Source organism: Empidonax traillii, unplaced genomic scaffold (genome assembly GCF_003031625.1).
Source record: "Empidonax traillii isolate 1590-97213 ecotype Southwest subspecies unplaced genomic scaffold, ASM303162v1 scaffold697:size334835, whole genome shotgun sequence".
Classification (NCBI taxonomy): Eukaryota; Metazoa; Chordata; class Aves; order Passeriformes; family Tyrannidae; genus Empidonax; species Empidonax traillii.
In genome coordinates, this window is record NW_020955890.1 from 22,746 (window position 1) to 44,099 (window position 21,354).

The following is a 21,354-nucleotide window of genomic DNA, read 5'->3' on the forward strand; positions in this document are numbered from 1 at the left end:
GAGGGTTTCTCAGCGCTGGAACAGAGCAGCCTCCTTGGGAATGGCCAGCAGGAAGCCACATGGGCACAGCCTCAGCATTCCCTGCTGGCACTGACTGAGCAATGGAACCCAGATCCTTCTGAAAAGAACCAACTTCACATTGTCCTGGTGGGGAATCGTGCTCTGCAAATTTGTCAGGGTCTTGGGAAGGGCTGGATGAAGAGTCCTGGATAACTTTGGACAAGGGCAAGGAGCGATGGAACAAGGGAGAACACACTGACAGAGAGCAGTGTTAGATGGGATAGTGGGAAGAAATTCTTCCCTGTGAGGGTGGTGAGGCACTGCCCAGGCAAGTGGTGGAATCATCATCCCTGGAAGTGTTCAAGAAACATGGATGTGGCACCTGGGGACACGGGTTAGAGGTGGACCTGGCAGTGCTGGGGTGATGGTTGGACTGACAGGGCTTTGCCAGCCTTAATGATTCCATGAAATTCCAGTACTTTGGCAAGAGTTTTTTCCTACCAGATCCAAGAATGATGTGAGATGGCATTTCATGGATCTGCCCCACCAGAGCGTGAGTTTTCTAGGATGCTCCTTGTGGGCAGGACTGGATGCAGAGATCCCTTTGCTGGGATTGGTGCCTGTCAGTGCACCATGAGATGCACCTGGGCTCCTGTTCCCTCCCTGCCCTTGGCTGCAGGACCTTTAAATCCAAAAACCTTTTAGCTCTCACTTCACCCAGCCTTTCCTTCATTTACTCCTTACCAGAATAAAAGAGCAGGAAGGCAAATGGGGAGAAGCAGCAGGTTCTCTCCCTAAGGAAGAGCACCAAAAAATGCCCAGCACTGGAATTAAAACCACCCCAGCAGCAAACCTCAATGAGTTCCCTCTTCTGTGGAGGCTCCACGATGAAATTTCTGCTACAGGACATGAGTCAGCCCAACTCTTTCAAATTGAAATGCCAGTAGAGGAGATTTTTAGAACAAATCAATAAAAGGAACATGTAGAAAATGTCAGGCCCAGATGGTATTCACCCCAGAGAGCCAGAGGAACTCAGATATGAAATTGCCTGGTTTATTAGCTGCTGTTGGTTAACTACTGCTTCAAATGAACAGGGATCAGAGGAGGGGAAGGAGAAATTGTGACAGGAGTTTTTAAGTGTGTGAAGGTGAATCTGGTGCAGGCAGATTCACAGAAATCTTTCTGTGCCTGGCTCAGCACAGGGACAAGGAGGTGCTGTTCCAAAGGGAACCAACGAGACATTGTCAAGGTGGGGAATTGTGTTTTGCAAAATTATTGGAGTCTTTGGAAGGGCTGGATGAAAAGTCCTGGGTGACACTGGACAAGGGCCTGGACAAGGACAAGGGGGAATGGCTTCAAACTGCCAGAGGGCAGGGCTAGATGGGATATTGGGAAGGAATTGCTCCCTGTGAGGGTGGGGAGGCCCTGGCACAGGTTGCCCAGAGAAGCTGTGGCTGCCCCTGGATCCCTGGAAGTGTCCAAGGCCAGGTTGGAGCAACCTGGGCTAGTGGAAGGTGTCCCTGCCCATGGCAGATGGAGGAATGAGATGATCTTTAAGGTCCTTTCCAACCCAAACCAGTCTGGGATTCAATTCTATGATGACAGAGGACACCTGAGCTGGTGGAAAAGCACCAGCCAAGCTCTCAGGGACCTGAGCTGTCCCTGCATCAACAGCCAGGGACTAATGTGTGTTAAAAGCTGGGAAGTGAGGGTAGGAAAAATTAATCTTCCCCACCAAGGGAGGTCATTAGCAGAGTCCCAGAGTATCTGCTCATCACAGTGATAAATAATGTGGAGAAGGGGATGGTGTTGGTGTTGACTCTACTGAAACACACAAAAGCAGAGGGTTGTGAAGGACCTAAGAATGCTGAGAGCCAAGAGTAACATGTGGCTGCTGGATTTCTGTGTCACCAGCTCTTGGACAATTGTCCTAGGGAACAAGATGTCATGTACTGGTGACTCTCCCGCCACGCAGAGGAGGGATTTGGGAGTCACCCCAGACAGTCTGGTGACAGAGCTCAGTGTGGAGCTTGGGCAGTACAGGAAGGAAGAACAAACCAGAAAACCTCCTTATACCCCAGTGTCTCCTGAACGCTGGACACAATTCTGGTCACCACATCTCAGTGAAGACATACACTGAAATTAGCAGCAAGTTGGTCACCAGAGATGAGACTGGATTAGTTCAGCCTGATAGGAAAGAGGAGCCTGATGGGGCTCGACAAGGACAACTCTCCACTTTCTCACTCTGCATGAACTGGGAGATCATAAAAAGGACAGGCTTGGGTCAGGGTGGTGGGAAGCAGATCACCAGGTGAAATGTTAAACTGGACTTCAGCCCTACACAACAACAGAGCTCAACCTCACACATCAGCTAAACAACAGCAGATACATCCATGGGAAAGATCTTCCACAAACACAGGAACAAATCCAACGTGAGGCTCAGCAAGTGCCTTTTTGCTGTGCACTGCCTGGTCCTGAAAGCCTGGGATGGCCCAGCCATGCTGCCCCAAGCATCTGCCACTGTCAGAGCCACTCCAGGAGATGAGATGTCCCCAGGCCAGCCAGTTTTACCTCCTGAATGGGGTTATTTGAGGAGACCCCACTGCTGTAACCCCCACCAGCTCCAGCGTGCTCCCAGTGGCGAGGCCACCTCACCTGCCTGTGGCTCCAGGAGGGTCTCCAGCTCCTCTCCCACCAGCTGCGGCACCGAGAGCTCGAAGCCGCTGTCGGAGTCGCGGTCCTCGGCCTCGCTCTCGCCGTGCCCGCTGTCCTTCGTGCTCTGGCAGTCAGTGTCCAGCCCTGCAGCCCTGCCAGGGGACACAGCACCTGGGTCACTTCAGTTCCCACCACAGCCCCTTGAGGGTGTTTGTGTCCATCCCCCATGAAATGACCCACGGAGGGGGTGTGGGCACCTTCCCAGTGCATCGCTCTCAGAACCGAAGGCACAGTGATTTCAGTCCCCACTAACACATTCATTTGGGGTTGTTTGGGTTACACAACATTTCTTGCCCCAGAGGGCTTTTGTCCTTCTTCAAGGAGATCATAGAATCACAGAATGGTTTGGGTTGGAAGTGACCTTATAGCTCATCATGCTCCACCTTCTGTGGTGGGCAGGGACACTTTCCACTACACCACGTTGCTCCAAGCCCTGTCCAACCTGGCCGTGGACACTTCCAGGGCATATCCTTAGCAAACAGGGAGCTGGCTCCTCCCTATAAATTCAGAGGAGCTTCCCACCTCCAGGACCAGGTGAGGAACATCACAGCCCAGCAAGCTGCCTGACCCAGCAAGCCCAGAACCACCGTCCCTCCCTCTCCATCCTCAGAAGATGCAGATGAGAAAGGTGGAGAAAGTTGTGTCTGCCCATGGCTTGGGCAGGTGTGGATGGGAGGACATCTGACATCTTCAGGAGTGTTCACCCAGGGATATCAACAGCATGACTTAATGGGAACACCATGAAGTTTGGCTCTGGGAACATCCTTGGCACACAGCTGGGATGTCTCAGTCCTCCTAAACCCGCTGGCATTGTCTCCCTCTCTTGCCTCCTGGCACAGGGAGAGGTGCCCCAAATTCATGTCAACAATCAACAGCATCTCTAAGAATGTGCCCAGAGCCATGGGAAAACTCATCCTTGTGCTGCTGCCTCTAGAGTTGGGACCCTCTGTGCTCCTGAGTGTCCTGGCACCCACTGGTATTCCCCTGGCAAGGATGGGATGATGGTTCATGGCCATGGAGGAGCTCGGTGAGAAGGGAAGGAACTGCCAAAGGTGGCCCAGGAAGGAGGCAAAGAGCAGTGGAATAACAACAGGAGCAGAGCCATCCCCTGGAGGGAGGAGCTGCCTGCCCAGTCTCAGGGCACGAGGCTTTGCTGCCCCAGTGCTGCCCTCGGAGGCTGCTGGGGCTGGGGAGGCTGAAGCAGAGGCAGCAGAGACATGAGGGAAGGGGTGTGGGAGAGGGCAGGGCCGGCATCCAGCCTTACCTGCTGCCGTTCTTGGCCGTGTACTTGTTTCCCCTGTAGTTTGTTTTGGGTTGGAACTGGCCCTGGTGCAGCAGGGAGAGCAGCTGCGAGATTTGCTGTAAGGCAGGAAAAGCCTGTTGAGCCCCGGCGGTCGCCACTCAAGCTGCTTCCTGCCAGGACGTCCCCTCGGACCCCCCGGCCTTTTTATAGCGTTTCCTCCTCCTGCAGATGGTTCGGCAGCCCCGAGCAGGGGCAAAAACAAGCGGCCAGGAGCCCACCTGGCCCCCCTGTGCCATCTGCCTGCCTTTCCCTGCCCACACGCTCCCCTGGGAAAGGGAGCACAGCATTGTCCCCTTCTCCCTGTGACAGCCACCCTCTGTCCCAGCTCCCACGGTGTTCTGGTGAGCGTGGGGAGACCCTGCCCGTGGCGGGGGGGAATGTTCATCCCACCCAGCACCTCTGCCCAGGGCTGGGGAAGGAGACCAACCAACAGCCATCAGGTTGCACATTCCCACCACCCCAGGGTGGGCAAGACTCATGAAAGGAAGGCCTGGAGGGGTGCCCAGCTCTGGGAATGCACAGGGCAGCTCTTACCTGCACTGGGGGCGACTCCATCGCGAACTCCCCCGTGGGGCTCTGCTCTGCCAGAGCCACCAGCGACAGCCGGACCAGGCTCCTGAGGATCTGCTGGTGGGGCTGGGGCTGCCCAGGCCCTCCAGCACCCACGGGCTGCTCAGGTGGCAGTTGGGGCTGTCCCATGGGTGGCTTCACCAGGCTCTTGCCATGCGTTGGTGCATCCAGGGGGCTTGTGGCCTCCTTCCCCAAATGTTTGGGTCTATGGGGCTGGCAGGGACGGCGCTGCAGGATGGGCAGCTCGAAGGTCCCCTGCTGCTCCTCGGAGTCTTTTTGGGTCCTCTGATTTCTCAGGGTCCTGTAGAGAGTGGGGGTGAGGTGGAGGGGAGGCTGCGGGCAGCTCCCTGACACAGGGGGGGCTGTGCCAGGTGGATCCTCCTGGCAGGGCTGGGGGGGCTCGACCTCCCTGGGGCGGCCCCGGAGCAGCGGGATGAGGTGGATGTCGGTCTTCTGGATCTGCCTGTGCGGCTTCTTGAGCTGCTGCTGCCTGTGGGCATCCTCTGCCTCCCTGCAGTTGTAGGCCATGCCATCCTTCTTCTCCTTCTTCCGCAGAGACAGGGTCAGAGCCAGGAGGAGAAGGCACCCGCCCAGGAGAGCAGCCAGGCAGATAACCACCATCCAGGACAGGCTCAGCCACCCGGGGTCCTGGGCTGAGATTTTGGAGAAGGCCCCGTGATGCCGGAAAACCAAGCAGAGCCGGGCCAAGGTGTGCAGAGGGGTGTCCCCCTTGTCACTCACCCGGACCAGCAGCTCCCGCTCGCTGCCGGCCAGGCTGCTGGCATTGCTGGCATTGAGAAAGACCTGCCCTGAGAGAGGGTCCAGGATGAAGAACCCAGCATCGCTCCCCCCCACCAGATCATACCGGACAGCCCCGTTGCTGCCGGAGTCCACATCCCTGGCCACGATGGAGAAGAGGAAGGGAGTGCCAGCACACGAGGTGAGTGTTGTGTTGGTCAGCACTGCAGCCCCTGGGGTGCTCCTGTTCCCAGGGACCACCCAGAAGCACCCTGTCTCCACACTGACCAGGACAGAGAGCGTGGCTGCACCTCCCACCAGCACTGGCATGGTGATGATGGGCGCGTTGTCGTTGCGGTCGAGCACAGTCAGCCTGACGGAGATGTTGGATGCCAGCTTGGGGTGACCTCCATCCTCCGCAGTCACCAGGAACTCCAGGCTCCTCACCTGCTCGTAATCAAAAGCCTGGAGGGCAAAAACATCCCCGGTGGTGGGGTCAACTGAGACCAAACCCAAAGCAGAGGAGTCTGGGATGCTGTAGGTGACTTTCCCATTGAAGCCCAGGTCGGGGTCAGTGGCACGGACGGTGAGCAGGAAGGCAGGTGCTTCGCTGTTCTCAGCAACGGCAGCCTCGTAGGTGGCCCTCTCGAAGGCTGGGGCATTGTCATTGACGTCGCTGATGCAGATGGTGAGGTGTTTGAGCACGGCCAGGGACAGGTCCCCCAGGTCCCGCACCACCAGCGTCAGGTTGTACTCGGCGCGCAGCTCCCTGTCCAGCGCAGCGTTGGTCATCAGAGCGTAGCTGTGGCTGTTGGTCCTCTTCAGCCTGAAGTGCTCGTCCCCTTGGCTGAGGGAACAAAGCACTTGCCCGTTGCTTCCTGAGTCAGGGTCGCTGGCTGTCACCAGAGCCACGAAGCTGTCCTTGGGAAGGGCTTCGGAGAGCACAGGCACCCGCGCGGCCCAGGTGACGTGGACGTCAGGAGCGTTGTCGTTGACGTCCAGGACTTTGACCAGGACCTTGCAGTGTGCTGGGATGGGGTTGGCACCCAGGTCCCGGGCCTGCACATCCAGCTCGTAGGTGTGGGTTTCCTCGTAGTCCAGAGGGTGCTTCAGGATGATGCTGCCCGTGCGGGCGTCGATGCTGAAGGTGCTCAGCACCTCGGGGGGCGCGTGTTTGCTCAGGCTGTACTCGATCTCCCCGTTGGGGCCCTGGTCGGGGTCGGTGGCCGTGACCGTCACAAGGAGGGTCCCGGGCAGAGCATCCTCCCGAACCTCCACTGTCAAGGAGCTCTCTGCAAAGACAGGGCTGTTGTCGTTGGAGTCAAGGACAATGACTTTAATTAAAGCAGTACCTGATTTTGGTGGCTCCCCGTGGTCAGTGGCCGTCAGCACGAGGTCGAAGGAGGAGTGCAGCTCCCGGTCCACTTCTTTAACCACAACGAGCTCCGCATGGCTCGTCCCGTCGGAGCTGAAGATGACCTCCAGAACAAAGTGCTCATTGGGGGAGAGGGCATAGGAGCAGCGGGCGTTGGGGCCGGCATCAGCATCCAGGGCTCGATCCAGCGGGATCCGTGTCCGCAGGGACGCGCTCTCTGACATCTCCAGCTCCAGCTCGGGCGTGGGGAACCGCGGCGCATTGTCGTTGACATCCAGCACTTCAACCTCCACGTGGATCAGCGCCAGGTTCTGGGCAGCCAGCACGTCGAACGAGACCCAGCAGGGATCGCTGTGCCGGCACAGCTGCTCCCTGTCCACCCGCCCAGCCGTGCTGAGCGCCCCATCCGCGCTCCCCACGCGCAGCGGGAACCTCCCGGGGGTCTCCATCAGCTGGAAGGTCTCCGCTGTGTCGCCGCTCTCGCCCCCCTCGAAGTGCTCAGCCAGTGTCCCAATGACCGTCCCTGGTGGCACCTCCTCCAGCACCCGGTACTGCACCGTGAACGTGGCGACCTCCTGGGCATCGGCACACAGGAACAGGTACCACCAGAGCGCCGGCAGCTGCAGGGCGGAGCGGCCCAGCAGGAGGATGCTGCTGGCAAAGCCCAGTGTCCTCCTGCCCCGGGGCACTGCCAGGGGCCTGCCTGCCCGCCGCCGCATGGCCACAGAGTCCTCACGGCAACCGCGAGTCCTCGGCATCCTCTCCCATCGCCAGGTCCCACAGGCACCGCTCAGTGGTTGGAAAGGAGGGAAAATCACAAGCCAGTCTGGTGGTTTTCCCCCTCCCTGCCATCACCGGCGGGCAGCGGGGGACCAAGGTGCTCCCCAGGCTGGAACGCTCAGCCCGGAGCGGAGGAACCGGCACAGCGTCCGGCCGGCTGGGAGCCGGGAGCTGGACCAGCCGTCCTTCCTATGGAAACCACACCTACAGGAAAAGGGAGGACCGGGCTGGTAAATGGTGGGGCGGGGTGGGGGGCTCGTGGGGCAGCACATGGCCCAGCTGGGAGAGGGGTGTGGAAGTGCCCTCCACTCCCAACCTGCGGGGACCATCACCAGCCCGCTTCCACCTGCAGCACGCACGTCACTGGAGGTGATTCCTGCAGACAGTCCTGACCTCCCACAAACCTCTCGTGCTTTGGGAAGAGGTCTGCAAGGACCAGCTGTGATGGACAAAGCTCCTGCATTGCCCCAAGGCCTTGGTCCCCACACTGTTACATCTCTGACTGGGATTTGCTCTCATTTTGTCCAAATCCAGAGTGCAATCCCTGCTCCTTGCTCTGCCCTTTGAGGGCCCACATCACCTTTCCCAGCACACAGCTTTTGATGATGTCACAGCTGCAGTTTCAGCTGGACACACCAAAATGAGCTGATGAATCACTGGGAGCGTGGCCACAACAAACACAGGCAGGAGGGCACAAGGGAAGGAGGGAGGCACTGGCAGTCACGAGCTGTGTCCTGTCAGGTCTCTCCCATCCCCTGAGCCATCTGTCCTGGCCAGTCCTGTCTTGGCACATGCTCCATCCCAGCCTGGCTCAGCACTGATTTCCCCGGTGTCACTCCTCACCCAGCACTGATCTTACACCACCAAATCCCTTCTTGGCCTTATTTCAGCCCCTTACCCCCAGCCCCCCTTGGAGCAGCCAGTGCGAGGCTGCACAGCTGTTCCACCCATACCACCACATCTGGCCAGCTGTGCACAACCTAAACTTGTTCCATGTATTCCTCCTAAGCAGGGGCTGCAGAGCCCCCATACCCCAAGCTGGGTTTACTTTGGCCTCAAGGTGGTTGAGGGCATTTGGGACAGGGAAGGTCATGTGGAATTTCCTTGGCTATTATGGACTGCAGAGCATCCTCGTGGTGTGTTTGGAGTCCCAACAGCCACATCATCTTTGTGGCCCCCACATCCTCCAGGCAGCCTCCAGCAGCCCTGTGGCTGCCGCTGGTGCCCCGTGCCCACCTTGCCCTCTCCTCCTGCTTTTCCAGCCTTGATAGGCACCCCCCGTATCACCATCCTATTCCCATCTCTCCCGCCTCCCCTCACCACTCTGATTTTCCCAGCTGAGGTTCCCCATCATCTGCATCCCTGCTTTCATCATTTTTCTTTATTATGGTAAATTTTAACACCCCAACGAGCAGCAAAACCAAACCCTTCCAGTGCCACCAGCCCGGCCGGGTTTGTGCCACCACTCAGCACTCCGGGAGGAAGGGACAGTTCAGGGGGGTGGCAGGAGAGCCAGTGCTATTCCTGGGCTCCCTCCCAGCTCCAGGTGACCTTTGCCAAGTCACTTCCCTGCTTTGTGCTGTTGTTTCCTCCCGAGCCGAGCACAGCCAGCCCCGGGCTGTCCGGAGGGATGCTCCCCGCTCCCGGAGCTTCAGATGGAGCAGCGGATGTCTCCCAGCCCATGCCCTGCTTTGGGGTGTGGGGGGGTGGGAAGGCTACTTCCTTCTGGGGGGGAGGATTACCTTTCCACCTCCTTTATTTTTTTTCATGCTTCTTCTTTTCAGGGATGGAGAGGAGCAGAAGAACCGCATGGAAACATCATGAGGGAACTGCGATGTTACGTCCCACCCCTCAGGGGGTTCCCTGAGGAGCCCTGCGTAGTGTATCCTTCTCCCAATCCACAGGGAGAACAAACCAACCTCACTGAGAGCCCTGTGTGCACTGATGTAACAGGAGGTGAATCCCCCCAACAGCAGCACCCATGTGCTGACCCCATCCCCACAATGCAGTTGGAGGGTTCCCCCTCAGGCTGCTGCAGCCCCAAACTATTCCTTTTTCTCCCCAAAGGAAGGCACCAGGTGGGATTTTGAGCTGCAGTTTGCTCAGCCACCACAGGAAAGCCTGGGAGGAGAAGTCTCTGCCACAAGAGCTGTGACCCCCCAGCACTGTGCCCAGTCTGGCTGTACAGACACAGCCCTGGGGACAGATCTGGACAGCCCAGGGAGGAGCTGCAGGAGCTGCATTAATTATGACTACAGGAATAAATCCCTACAGACCAGGCCTGTGACCCCCCAGCCATTGGAACGTTCTCAGCTGGCAGGAAGATGCTGCAGGGCTGCAAAAGCATCACTGGGCTGCAAACCAGCAGTGGAGGGAGATGGACAAAGTAATACTGCAAAGAAAAAAGAAAAACCGGGTCAAGTGAGACTTGCCAGGAGCACAGGCAGGAAAATAAGATCTGATGCTAAAAACAACCCACGTCTCCTCCCGCTTCCTGTTCACACCCCAGCAGGTTCCCACCATGCAGGTGCTTCAGGACCTCCATGAACAATGTAGTGCCTACACACATTAAATTCTCCCCCTCTTGGGTTTTATTTTCATTCAAAGCTCAGAAAGTGCATCAGTTCCATTCAGTTATTGCAGCACTGTTCTTCAGCTCCTGGGTGATGCTGTTAGTGCCTGGAGCAGCTGTAAATGCCATTTCTGGGATGAAAACCTGGCTCCTCTGTGGCTCAGGGCTCTCCAGGCTCGAGAGCAGACACAGGGACACCCCAAGCTCTCAGGGGTGCAGAGCTGTGCTGGAGGCACCACACTCGCTGTCCATCACATGGCAAAGAGCACCACCACCAGATTATATTGAGGTCTTCAGACTCTGGCATTTTGGGCTCGTTTGGTGTTGGGTGGGAACCACGAGCCGTGCCATAACACAGCAGAGAGTGCAGGGCAGATGAAAATGAGAGGGAGGAGACTTTTTTGTATCTAATAATCATCCTCTGGTCTGGAGCCAGGCTGGGAGAACTGGGATTGTTCAGCCTGGAGAAGAGAAGGCTCCAGGGAGACCTGAGAGCTCTTTCCAGGGCCTAAAGGGGCTCCCAGAGAGCTGGAGAGGGACTGGGGACAAGGGATGGAGGGACGGGACAAGGGGGAATGGCTTCAAACTGCCAGAGGGCAGGGATAGATGGGATATTGGGAAGGAATTCTTCCCTGTGAGGGTGGGGAGGCCCAGGCACAGGTTGCCCAGAGAAGCTGTGGCTGCCCCTGGATCCCTGGAAGTGTCCAAGGCCAGGTTGGACGGGGCTTGGAGCAACCTGGGCTGGTGGAAGGTTGCATGGCAGGGCATGGACCTGGATGATCTTTCAGGTCCAACCCATACCATTCTGTGGTTCTTTGACTTTAAAAAAAAAACACCAAAAGGTTCAAAATGAGCAGCACTGACAACATACCACGATTTGGCCTCATTACGGTGCTTGGGGTTTATAACATCCTATGGACTCCCCACAGAGCAGGACCTGGCCCAGCCTGTGCTCTGCAGCTGATCCATGGGGTGAGAAAGGGTGTCCAAGTGTCACAGAGGCCCAGACACTGGAGGGACCCTGAGGAGGGATGGGCTCTTCCAGGCTCAGCTCCACATCAGAGCAGTGTCCTGAGCAGGAGAGAGCAGCTGGAAATCGAGGGGGAGCAAGGAAAGGCACGGCTGCTTCTCACCGGCTGTGCCCTTGCACCAGAATCATGGGGTTCTCCCTCAAATGGAACAGGCTCCCCAGGGCAGTGGGCACAGCCCCAAACCTGCCAGAGCTTAAGGAGCATTTGGACAGCACTCTCAGCACGTGGTGAGGTTGTTGGGTGTCCTGTGCAGGGCCAGGGGTTGGACTCCATGATCCCTGTGGGTGCCTTCAAATGTCCCCTCTCTCTGCAATAGGTATGTGAGGAGCTGGGTACAGGTGCAGCTCCACAAGGTGGCCCAGAACCTTCCCCATCCTCAGGTCTGGGAGGCTCCCAGGGACCTCTCTCCACATGGAGACGATTCCCCCTCACACCAAACAGCAAATACCCAGATCTGCAGGAGGTGGAGGGACCTTCTCTCAGGGAGAGCTGGCTCTCCCTGTGCTCATCATCTCCATGAAATCAGAAGGTGGCACTGGCTGAAGGTGACCTCCACACGCCACCTGGTCCAGCCTCCCTCAGCCAGGTCCCTTTTGAGCTGCTCATCCTTCACCACAGTGAAAGCTCCTCCGTAAGTCCTCACAGGCCCCTCCAGCGATGCATCTTTCACACCAGGGAACCCCGAACCAGGCACATCATCCCCCCAGGATGATGCGTCCCGTCCCCGCGCGGTTCCTGCCGGGTGCAGTTGGCTCCCTCCGCCACTGGAGCCCACTGCTGCTCCGCGCTGGGCTGCCGGCCGGTCCCGGCACAGCCCGAGGGGCAGCGGGAGCCCCCAGCCCCAGCAGAGGGGCTGCGACCACCCCCGCGGTCCCGGGGGGCTCAGCAGGCCAGGCTCCCTCCGGGAGGGCACCGAGCGATGCTGCAGCTCCCTCCCCTCCAGCCTCTGCGGCTGCTCTGGGTGCCTCCCTCGGTTTTGCACAATTTTTCGGTGCTGCCCTCAATTTTGCACAATTTTAGGCAACCCCCACGCCATCACGAGCGGAGTCACCTCCACCAACCCACCACCCCCACCCCCGCTGCGACCCCCAACTAAACCCTCCGGGGAGCTACCAGGGTATGAAGGTGCAACACCCTAATTAGAGGGGAATAAAAGGGGGTGCAGGCTGTCCCTGATCAGGGCAGAGTTAATGGGTGGTGCAGCAGCTCCCAAAAACTTACCAAGGCACAAACCTGGCTTTCAGCAAAGCAAAGCCTCTGCAGCTGCTGCTTGGGGTGCTCCAGGAGCTGCCCTGTGCAGAGGGGATGATAAGAAGAGTTATTGTTACTCTGTGTTCATAAAAGGATTATTATTTAGGAGGGAAAGAAAGTTTTAAGTGAAGTAAATTGGGACAGGCTCGGTGTTTGAATAGAGAGGAATAATGTTATGGTAATGTCATGCACAGCTTTGCTGCTCACAGACCCTGATGTGTTTTATAAAGCCCTGTGCTGGAAAGAGCCAATTCTATGAGCTGAGAGCTGGACAAAGAGAAACAAGGAGAATATGTAAAAATGATATTTTATTGTGGAGGAGAAAGCAATGAGGAGCACAGCTGAGATCTGACCCTTGATGTCCTTCTGGAGGAGAAATCTGGCAGCATATTGTCACTTGCTTGTATGATTTAATTTGCTATTCTAAGCCTTACAGTAATTTCTTTCCTATATTCCAGAAGATTATATCTAAATATCTATTTGCAAATGAAATACATGGAAGAAATGTTGAAGGCTGGGACTTCAGTATATCTTTGCAGAGATGTTGGTGTAGAAGGGGCTGCTGGCAGCTACTGGGCTGCAAGGATCAGAGCACAGGACAAATGGGAGCCCATTGGAGCCCCATCAGCACCACCAGTTTTATTTGCTTTTAGTTTGACAGCCTGAAATACCTGCACAACAAGCACAGCAGTGAGTTCCCCCAAGTGATGGATCTGGGCCACGGCACAACTCGACATAAATCAGACCTTTACGAGTCCCCAGCGGCTGCAAATCAATGAGTGCCAGCAATAATTACCCATTTTATCTCTCTCTTTATTAATATTTAGACTGTTTTAATCTTTTCTTTCTAAACACACCGGTTCCCTGCTGTGCTTGTCCTTCAGTGGGAGCTGCCACGAAAGCTCCCGTTTCTCCCATTAAAGGTTTTGTCTTGATCCCAACTGCTCCTGATCCCCAATGGCACAGCCACAAAAGCTGGGTGACAATTCCCCTGCTTCACCTTGGCTGGGTGACACCTGCAAGTGTCCCTGAGAGGTGGGTGCAGCCTGTCTGGGGGCCACAGTGCAGATCCTGTGATGGTTGTAGGGGGGTCATTCAGCTCTCAGACCCTTGGGGTGGGTGACCACAACCTACAGATGTTATTTGAAGAGGTTATAGAATGGTTGGAATGGGAAGGGACCTCAAAGTACATCCAGCCATGGCAGGGACACCTTCCACCAGCCCAGGGTGCTCCAATCCCCGTCCAACCTGGCCTGGAACACTTCCAGGGATCCAGGGACAGCCACAGCTTCTCTGGGCAACCTGTGCCAGGGCCTGCCCACCCTCACAGGGGAGAATGTCTTAATTAGCAGAAATCCTGGGAAGGTGATTATCTCTTCAGGGGGTGCTAATTAGGGATGTACACATTACAAACTATGCCCTGTGTTGACATGCAAAGGGAGTGGGACTCTGATTTTCAATGGAAATGACAGCTCTTATCTCCTGTACCTCAGGAGTGGGAAAGCTGATAATGCACCATCATCTCTAGAAAACAAAAAGGAAAAAAAAATCAAAACAGAAAATCCCCCCCCACAAAGGTAGTATAAATTATGTTTATTGTTGAGACTGAAAGTTTCCAGCAAGTCCAACCACTACCCAGCTTTAAAGTAAGTGAGAAAAGAAGTAAGTGAGAGGAGGGATGCTGGAGCAACTGCCATGTCAGAAATCCTCCCAGTGCCTGGAGGAACAGGTAAAGCCCCATTGCTTGTCCACCTGTGCACAGAGGGATCTGTGCTGGGGATGCAGCCAAGGGTGGGCACGGGCCTGGCTTTTGTGGGAAGGGGAGAGGTGGGAGCCACGTTTTGACTGCTGGGACTGTTGAGCAGCACAAATCCTTGTGGTGTTCCCAGGGGCTGTGCTGCCTCCCCAGGAGCGTCTGCTGAGCCCTGCACTGAAGACAGGCCAAAGAGATGCCTGGTGCCTCCAGCAGCAGGAAGACCCCCAAGGCTCAACAGGTACCACAGTCTGATACCACCAGGAGCCTTCAGGGCTCAGGAAGTTTCACCTCTCTGTCTGCTCCCTCTGTGCCACCTCAACGGGTTTCTACCCAGGGTGATGGAGTCACACCAACATCTTCCTCCCCGTGGCTGACTGTGCCAACCCCACCATCACTCCCTCCTTGGCTGGGACATGCCTGGCTGCTTCCAACCGCTCGAGTCCCCATGCCCTGAGCAGAGCTGCCCTTGGCCCAGGGCCAGCAGCCAGCACTGGGGACAGTGAGGATGACCACAGTGAGGATGAGCACAGCAAAGATGACCTCAGGTCTCGCCATCCCTGTGTACAGAGGTGCTGCAGTCTCTGCCTGTCTCCTCTGGTGCCAGCACCTCCAGATGTTCAGCCAGCTGTGATGTGCCATTATCACCTCTCTTGCCTCTGCTGTGTCATCACTCTTCTCTCACATGCCTCCACTGGGGAAAGGACACATTGTCCCCTGTCACTGCCTCCACCAACATGGGTTGAGGAGCTGCCTCTTCTCTTCTCCTCTGGCTGTTTGTCCCAAGGGCTGAGCCCGCTGCCAGGGCTGCCAGGGGGAAGAATGGTGTTCCAGCCCTCTGACAGAGGAAAAGGGGCTGTGGCACAGACCAAAAGAGGGACTGGAGGCTTCTCTGTGCCATACAAATGGTGTAATGAGGACACTGTGAATGTGGAAGCATCTTTCATCGGGAAAACAATTCCAGATGATGTAACTTCCAGCTCCTGCCAAGAGGCCGAGCAGAGCCCCAGAGCTCCCCAGCCGGGGCAAGGACCAAGCCAGCTCTCCTGGTCACTCTCAGGCAGTGTGGGACAGGTGACACTAGGGTGAGAAAAGCCAGAACTGATGCTAATGCTGTCCCATGAGGGCTGACCCAGCCCCAGAGCCCGGGCTGGGACCCAGCTCCTGCCTGGGGACAGCGCCAACCCCAAGGCTGGGCTTTGGGGGCAGGTGATGGGTCACTGCAGTGCCACTGAATCTCCAGGCTGAGCCTTCCTGGGGCCAGACACAGACCTAGGGAGGTACCGCCCCTGCCTGGGAGCCGGTGGGATGCACTGACACCCAGTCACTGCTCTTCCAGTGGGACGCAGCCTCAGCTGTGCCGGGGCCGTGTCACAGGTACGTGACCTCGATGACGTTGGGCTCAGCGCTCCCACCGGGAAGGTGGTGCCTGCAGGAGCACTGGCAACTCACTCCAGCCAGATCCATGCCAGGCATATCCCCCTTCCCCTGGGGGTCCAGCTGCTTCCAGTGCATGAGGTGCACGCCGCTGTCCAGGTCCTGTGGCAGCGGCTCGTGGTACAGGGTGACGTGCACGGTGCGGAGCTGGGGGCCGAAGTGCACCGCGAGGATGATGAGCACGGCCAGCAGCACGAAGATGACCACGATGACCGAGATCATGGGCAGCGCGTCCGCCTTCCTCGTCACCGTCCTGGCGATGGACACGGGAGTGACGGCCACGTCCTGCGGCTCGGGGGGTCTCAGCTGGCTGCCGGGCACGGAGCTGTTCATGGCTCAGGGGGCTGACCTGGCACAGGGGGGGGAACAGGGTGACCACCGAGCAGAGGCTGTTCCTGTCCTTATCTCCCGCCTGCACTTGCAGCTGCCAGGCAATGGCATGATCCCGTAAGTGCTCCCTCCCTCGGGCTCGTGGGACAGGATCAATTTTGGCGGCTGTCTCTGGGGTTGTAGGATGGTTCCCTAGGCACGTTCAGTCAGGGAGGAAATGCCCTCTGTGCCCGTCACTTGGACACCTCTGGCATGGTGCTTTTCCTCCTCGCTACTCCCCTCCAGCCTCCCCTCTTCACCCCCATCCCACGGCGCTAATCCAGGAAATCCAGGACCAAACGGCCCCACGGGGACCACCCTGGGAGACCCAACCCTGTCAGTCGTCCCTCGCCACGGTGGCAAAATCCCGTGAGAGCCAGCACGGGTGGGAGCAGGGGCGGTGGGGGGAGAGGAGGGACAGACGGCCCTCCCAGCCCCTGAGGGGTACCTCGGCTTTCCTGCTGCCTGGGAAGCATCGTCTCCAGCGGCGGGGCTGGGAAGCGGGCGGCAGGAGCAGCAGGAACAGCTCCGGGATGATCTCCGGAGTAGGTGCAGCCACGCTCACCTCGGAAGCTGCCACGTCACTGCTCGGCCCCACACCCCCCGGGATGCCCGGGCCACACGAGGAAGCGCCTGCTCACCCCGGAGCAGGAGCTGCTCCCATCCCCAGCCGGTGCCACATCAGCGCCCCCTCCCCGCTCCCGGACCCCCCTCTCACCCAGGCAGGACAAGGGCCCTTTGTCTGGGGACAAGCGCCCACCCCCCTTCAGCGGCACCAAAGGCAGGAAACCTCCCGGAAACCACCGGCTCGGCCTGAAAATGCCATGAGGGGAAGAAACGGGGGTAAAAAAAACCCCTCTGCAGGTGAACTCCGCACAGCCTGGGACAGCACATCCACACAGGGATCCGGGCTGGAAGGACCCTGGTCCGAGGGAGGGAGCGGCCCCAGAGTTGATTTTCTCTCCCACTGCTGCGGGGGGAGCACCCACAGCACGGCTGCAGCCAGAGGTGTCCCTGGGGAAGCTCTGCAACCTTTGGGCCATCACGGTTGGGCTTGATGATATCTGAGGTTTTCTCCAATGATTCTGTGATTCTGTGACCAGTGCCAGGGCAGGGTGGCACATCTGTCCCCTTGCATGGCAGCTGTGCCACAAGGCTGGCAGGGATACCCTCTAGGGATGCCCTCTAGGGATGTCCTCCAGGGATAACCTCCAGGAATACCTTCCAGGGATGCCCTCCAGGAATGCCCTCCAGAAATACCCTCTAGAGATGCCCCCCAGGAATAGCCTCCAGAAATACCCTCCTGGGATACCTTCCAGGAATTCCCTCCAGGGACACCCTCCAGGAATTCCCTCCAGTGATACCCCCTAGGAATACCCTCCAGGAATGCCCTCCAGGGATACCCTCCAGGCTGGTACATCACCCCTGCACTCAGGTGGGTACCATCCCCCTGGCCCAGGGATGCTGTGTGTCAAACCCTCTGCCACTGGGAATGACCCTGAGCACATCTCCAAGCGGAAAACATGGATCCCCTGAAGTTTTGGGTGAAACAAAGCACGTCTCCCCATCCTCCCTTCCCAAAACACCACTGCTCTTACCTGCAGGCTCTCAACAGACAAACTGGGGTGAATATTTGTGCTCTGTCCTTCCTGCACGTGGGGAGGATGGGGTGGGAAATGCCTTTTCCACCATCCAGCCGAGCATCCAGAAGAGATTTAACTGCATGTGAGAGCTTCTGGGAATTTGCACTCATTTCAGGATTCAGTAAAACCTTAATCTACAGCATAATCTCTGAGCGTCACATCTGTGCAAGGGACAGAGAAATCGGGGGAGCTGCTGGCAGGGGGTTTGACCCAGCAAAGGCTGCTGCAGAGGCCACTGCCAGGGGGTTGGTGTCTTGCTTGGGGGGCTGGAGGGGTTTGAAGACCCCCAGAAACAGGAGGAGCTGCCCAGTGCACGGGCGATCTCTCCTTCCAGTCCAGCCGCCATCTCCCAGCTGTGGGAAGAGAGGACCTTGCCAGCAGCAGAAGTCACCCCTTGATGCACTCAGTGCTGTGAAGGAGCAGCCCTATTGCCCTCAGATGAAGCTCTGTGGCTTTTTGGGGGCTGTGGGAGGGGGTTGGACCAGCCCAGAGAGCATGAGACACCATCCTGTGGCTTCCATTCTGAACACCCATGTGGACCCTCTAAGACAGACAGCCTTTCCCATGTGGGGGCACTACAAAGCTTCTCCTCCCCCAAACACCCATTCCAATCAAATTATTCCCTCTGGAGTTCAAACTGTGGCAGCAGGGGAGGGAGGCACAGGCAGGACCTGCACAGACCAGCACACCCCGAGGCTGGGCCAAGAAACACTCTGAACCCCTCAGGCTGGATGGGGACCAGAACTGGCCCAGTGTTCCAGTTCCTCCCCTTCTCAAGGAGCTGGGGAAGGTGTAAGTCAAAGCCTGCCACGTGCTGTGTGTCCTGTGGGAAGGGATGCTGCTGCTGCCTGGAGAACTGCAGCCCAAAGGTGGCACATCCCGCTGCCAGGCAGGCTGGGGCTGCACAGGGAGGCACAGGGTACAGGACAGATCCAGCTGCTGAGTTACCCTGGCCCCACAAGGAGCAATTATTCCCAGATTCCTCACGGAGGTACTGAGAAATCCCCTTTCAGGTGGGGGGGAGCACCAGCTCCTCCTGCAGCTCTTACCCCACACAGCCTACAGCCCTCACAGCTGACGTGGGGTGGATTGGAGCTGGGGGGCACGTCCTACCACAAATAAAGCATCTCCCCAAGAACCCAAGCACCACAAGGAAGCTCCTGAGGCCCAAAGCAGGGCCGTGACTCCGCTGTCCCCCAGCAGAGCAGCCGAATCCCCCACCGAAGGCATGGCGAGGTTTCCTCTGCCGCCTGAGCGATGTCTCACATCCTCCCCGACCATAATGGGCTGAAAAACACAGTTCCCCTGTGGATTCAGCCCATTTCCTTCTATTCTTTAACAGGAAGCTCTGTGAGAGTCAGCCCAGGCAGGCAAATCCTCGCCCTGCGCTCCTTCCCGGCATGGCCAGAGCCTCGGCCGGGCTCCGCAGCCGCCGCCGCCACCGAGATGCTGCTCCCGGCCATCCAACCACTCCTCTGGCTCTTCCTGCTGCTTCCAGGTGAGCTGCTCCTCGCTCCAGGCAGTGGGACGTGGTGCTGGATGGGGGGATCTGGGGAGCTGGGTTTGCCGGGGGGAAGCAGCCAGAGCTTTGGAGCTGCCATTGGAAAGCTCAGCCGCTCGGTTCCAGGGTGGAAGGAGACAGGTTGTTGGGAAAAATGCAGCCGTGCCAAGTTTGCAGGGTTTGCTTGGTGGTGCTGGAATAGAAGAACTGGTTTCCTGGTTAACCAAAGGAGTGTTTGGGCTGAGGCATCTGTAGTAAGTGGCTTTTGTCAAATAAGAGTAAAGGTGGAACATTTAAATGTGTGGGACATTATTTTCCTCAAAAATATTTTTTCCTTGACTGTTTTCCATTTTTCCTCTCATTGATATAAATACAAACCCCCTGTGCAAGAACATGCTATAATAACTCTGTTCCTTTGGGGTAATTCTGCTCTAACTTTGCCATGTGAGTCGCGGTGTGGGATGAAGGAGCCGGTTTCCTGCTCCAAAGGGTGACAGGTTGTTTTTTCCTGCATCATCAGGCACCTCTTGCATTGCTGACAGCTGTAGTAGCTGGAAGCTGGAATACATTCAAAAGAATATGAAATAACGTGTCTCCAATTCAAAGGTTTTGTCATTAAACCATAGAAGCTGCCTCGGGTTACAGCCACTGTGCTGGTAATAATGGGATTTTTCAAAGGCAGAGAATCATGGAATGGTTCTCATTACATGAATCTTGGAATCTTCTCTTGGAATCATGGAATCTTCTCATTCCATAGAATACAGAAACCAATTCAGTTTGTAGCTGTGCAATTCCAAGAAGTAAGAAAACATCTCTCTTCATTAGAGGGCAATGCTGCCTTCAGCAGGGGGGGATGTGTGCCTGGGATCAGCCCCAAGGATCAGATCAAGGGGCTTTGAGGCCCCTTGGTCATACTGTGGCTTTCCCAAATGCCCACCTAGAATGCTCCTTTTCCTCTTAAAACCACTTGGTAGGGTTTTCATGGGACAGGGAGGGAAGGAAGGTGTCAGATCTGGTGCTCGGTCACCTCTCCAGCCTCCCTCTAACCCACCCCCCATCGTGTGGCCTGTCTCACTTTTCTGTGCTGATCCGACACCTCTGGAATGCCTTTTTGGATTTAATTAGTGATCGTACAGCAAGTGCCCAGGGTGGTGCAGTGCCTGGGGGAAGCTTCAAGCACACAGACACCTGGACAAGGCAATCAGGGGCTCTGGAACAAGACAGAGGAGATGAGAGGTTTCCTTTCACCTGGGGAGATGGAGGTCACCTTGAGGAGAGACACAATTAGCTTTGGCTGGACACTGCCTTTTTCCACACAGACCTTTCTTGCTTTTGCTTTATGCAAATTCAGTAATTTATTAATTTATCATTTCCTAAGTTAAACTTCTAAGCTTTTGTGGTTATTTCTAAAGGGAGGTTCAGATACTGTTATTTTGAAATAGCTGAAGTGGGAAGGACTGGAACATTTCCAACTTGTTTTTCCTCCCCCCAGAAACATTTAGCAGAATATTTGTCCAAACAAACCTCTTCCTATGGACCGTTTCCATTACAATGGGCAGGCATTTTCCAGACAAAAGATTTCCATTGAAAAATTCCTCCTCAAAGCTGTTGAAAACCCAGTAGGATTTTCCCACTGTTGTTGTTCCATCCACTGCTCCCCTTATCTGTGTCACAGCCTGTGGGTGGACAATGCCATGAGAAACATGGTGTATCCAGCTTGGTGTATATTGAGATATATTTTTGATATAATCAAGAAGATGGGGTGCAGCTAAAGGACAGGCATTCAGATTCCAGATACATCCTTAAACCAGGCCATCCAGTGCATCCTAAAGCCAATTCCTTGGCCAAAGGAGGGGCCAGCCCCACCCCGTGGTGGTGAACAAGGAAGAGAAAGCAGGAGGTGGTTCAGGGAAATGTTTGTTCACACAACAAACTGCTCCCTTCGAGTAACGTGAACCCCCTCCGATGACTCTGCAAATCTCACCGGAGCAGCTTCCAGCAATTATGTCCCATTTACAATAGGTGAGTCAACAACAGGTGTCCTTGGAGGAGATGGTGCTGGAAACCCAAAGCTCCTGCTGGCAAAGCCAAGCTGGACAGGGGAGAGCTGTGGGTTGTGAAGATGCACAAGGCCAGGCCTCAGCTGGGAGCCCTCCTGGCTCCACTTCCCACAGGGGCCCCCTCAGCATGACCCAACTTCCCATCTGAGCCCAGAGGAGGCACCAAGATGGGCAGAGGCTGGAGCAGCTCTGCTGGGAGGAAAGGCTGGGACAGCTGGGATTGCTCAGCCTGGAGAGGAGAAGCTTTGGGGTGACC

At 56.7% G+C, this 21,354-nt stretch overlaps 2 protein-coding genes across 2 annotated transcripts in view; both read right to left on the bottom strand.

Annotated features, from left to right (window-relative positions):
- Positions 1-7,459, bottom strand: part of PCDH12 (protocadherin 12) — a 10,530-nt gene extending 3,071 nt beyond the window's left edge. Inside the window, exons 1-3 of the mRNA XM_027899978.1 lie at positions 4,553-7,459; positions 3,980-4,074; positions 2,656-2,807 (exon numbers count right to left, since the gene is read on the bottom strand). Coding sequence (XP_027755779.1) covers positions 2,656-2,807; positions 3,980-4,074; positions 4,553-7,459 — 3,154 coding nt within the window. The remainder of the gene's footprint in view (positions 1-2,655; positions 2,808-3,979; positions 4,075-4,552) is intronic.
- An 8,000-nt stretch (positions 7,460-15,459) lies between these two features.
- Positions 15,460-15,858, bottom strand: SMIM33 (small integral membrane protein 33). Its single transcript, XM_027899968.1, has one exon. It carries the CDS (start codon positions 15,856-15,858, stop codon positions 15,460-15,462), a length of 399 nt encoding a protein of 132 aa, XP_027755769.1.
- Positions 15,859-21,354: the final 5,496 nt, after the last annotated feature.

What these genes read in the sequence shown, in the direction of transcription:
- SMIM33 (XM_027899968.1), bottom strand. Translation starts at nt 15,858, where the DNA reads ATGAACAGCTCCGTGCCCGGCAGCCAGCTGAGACCCCCCGAGCCGCAG.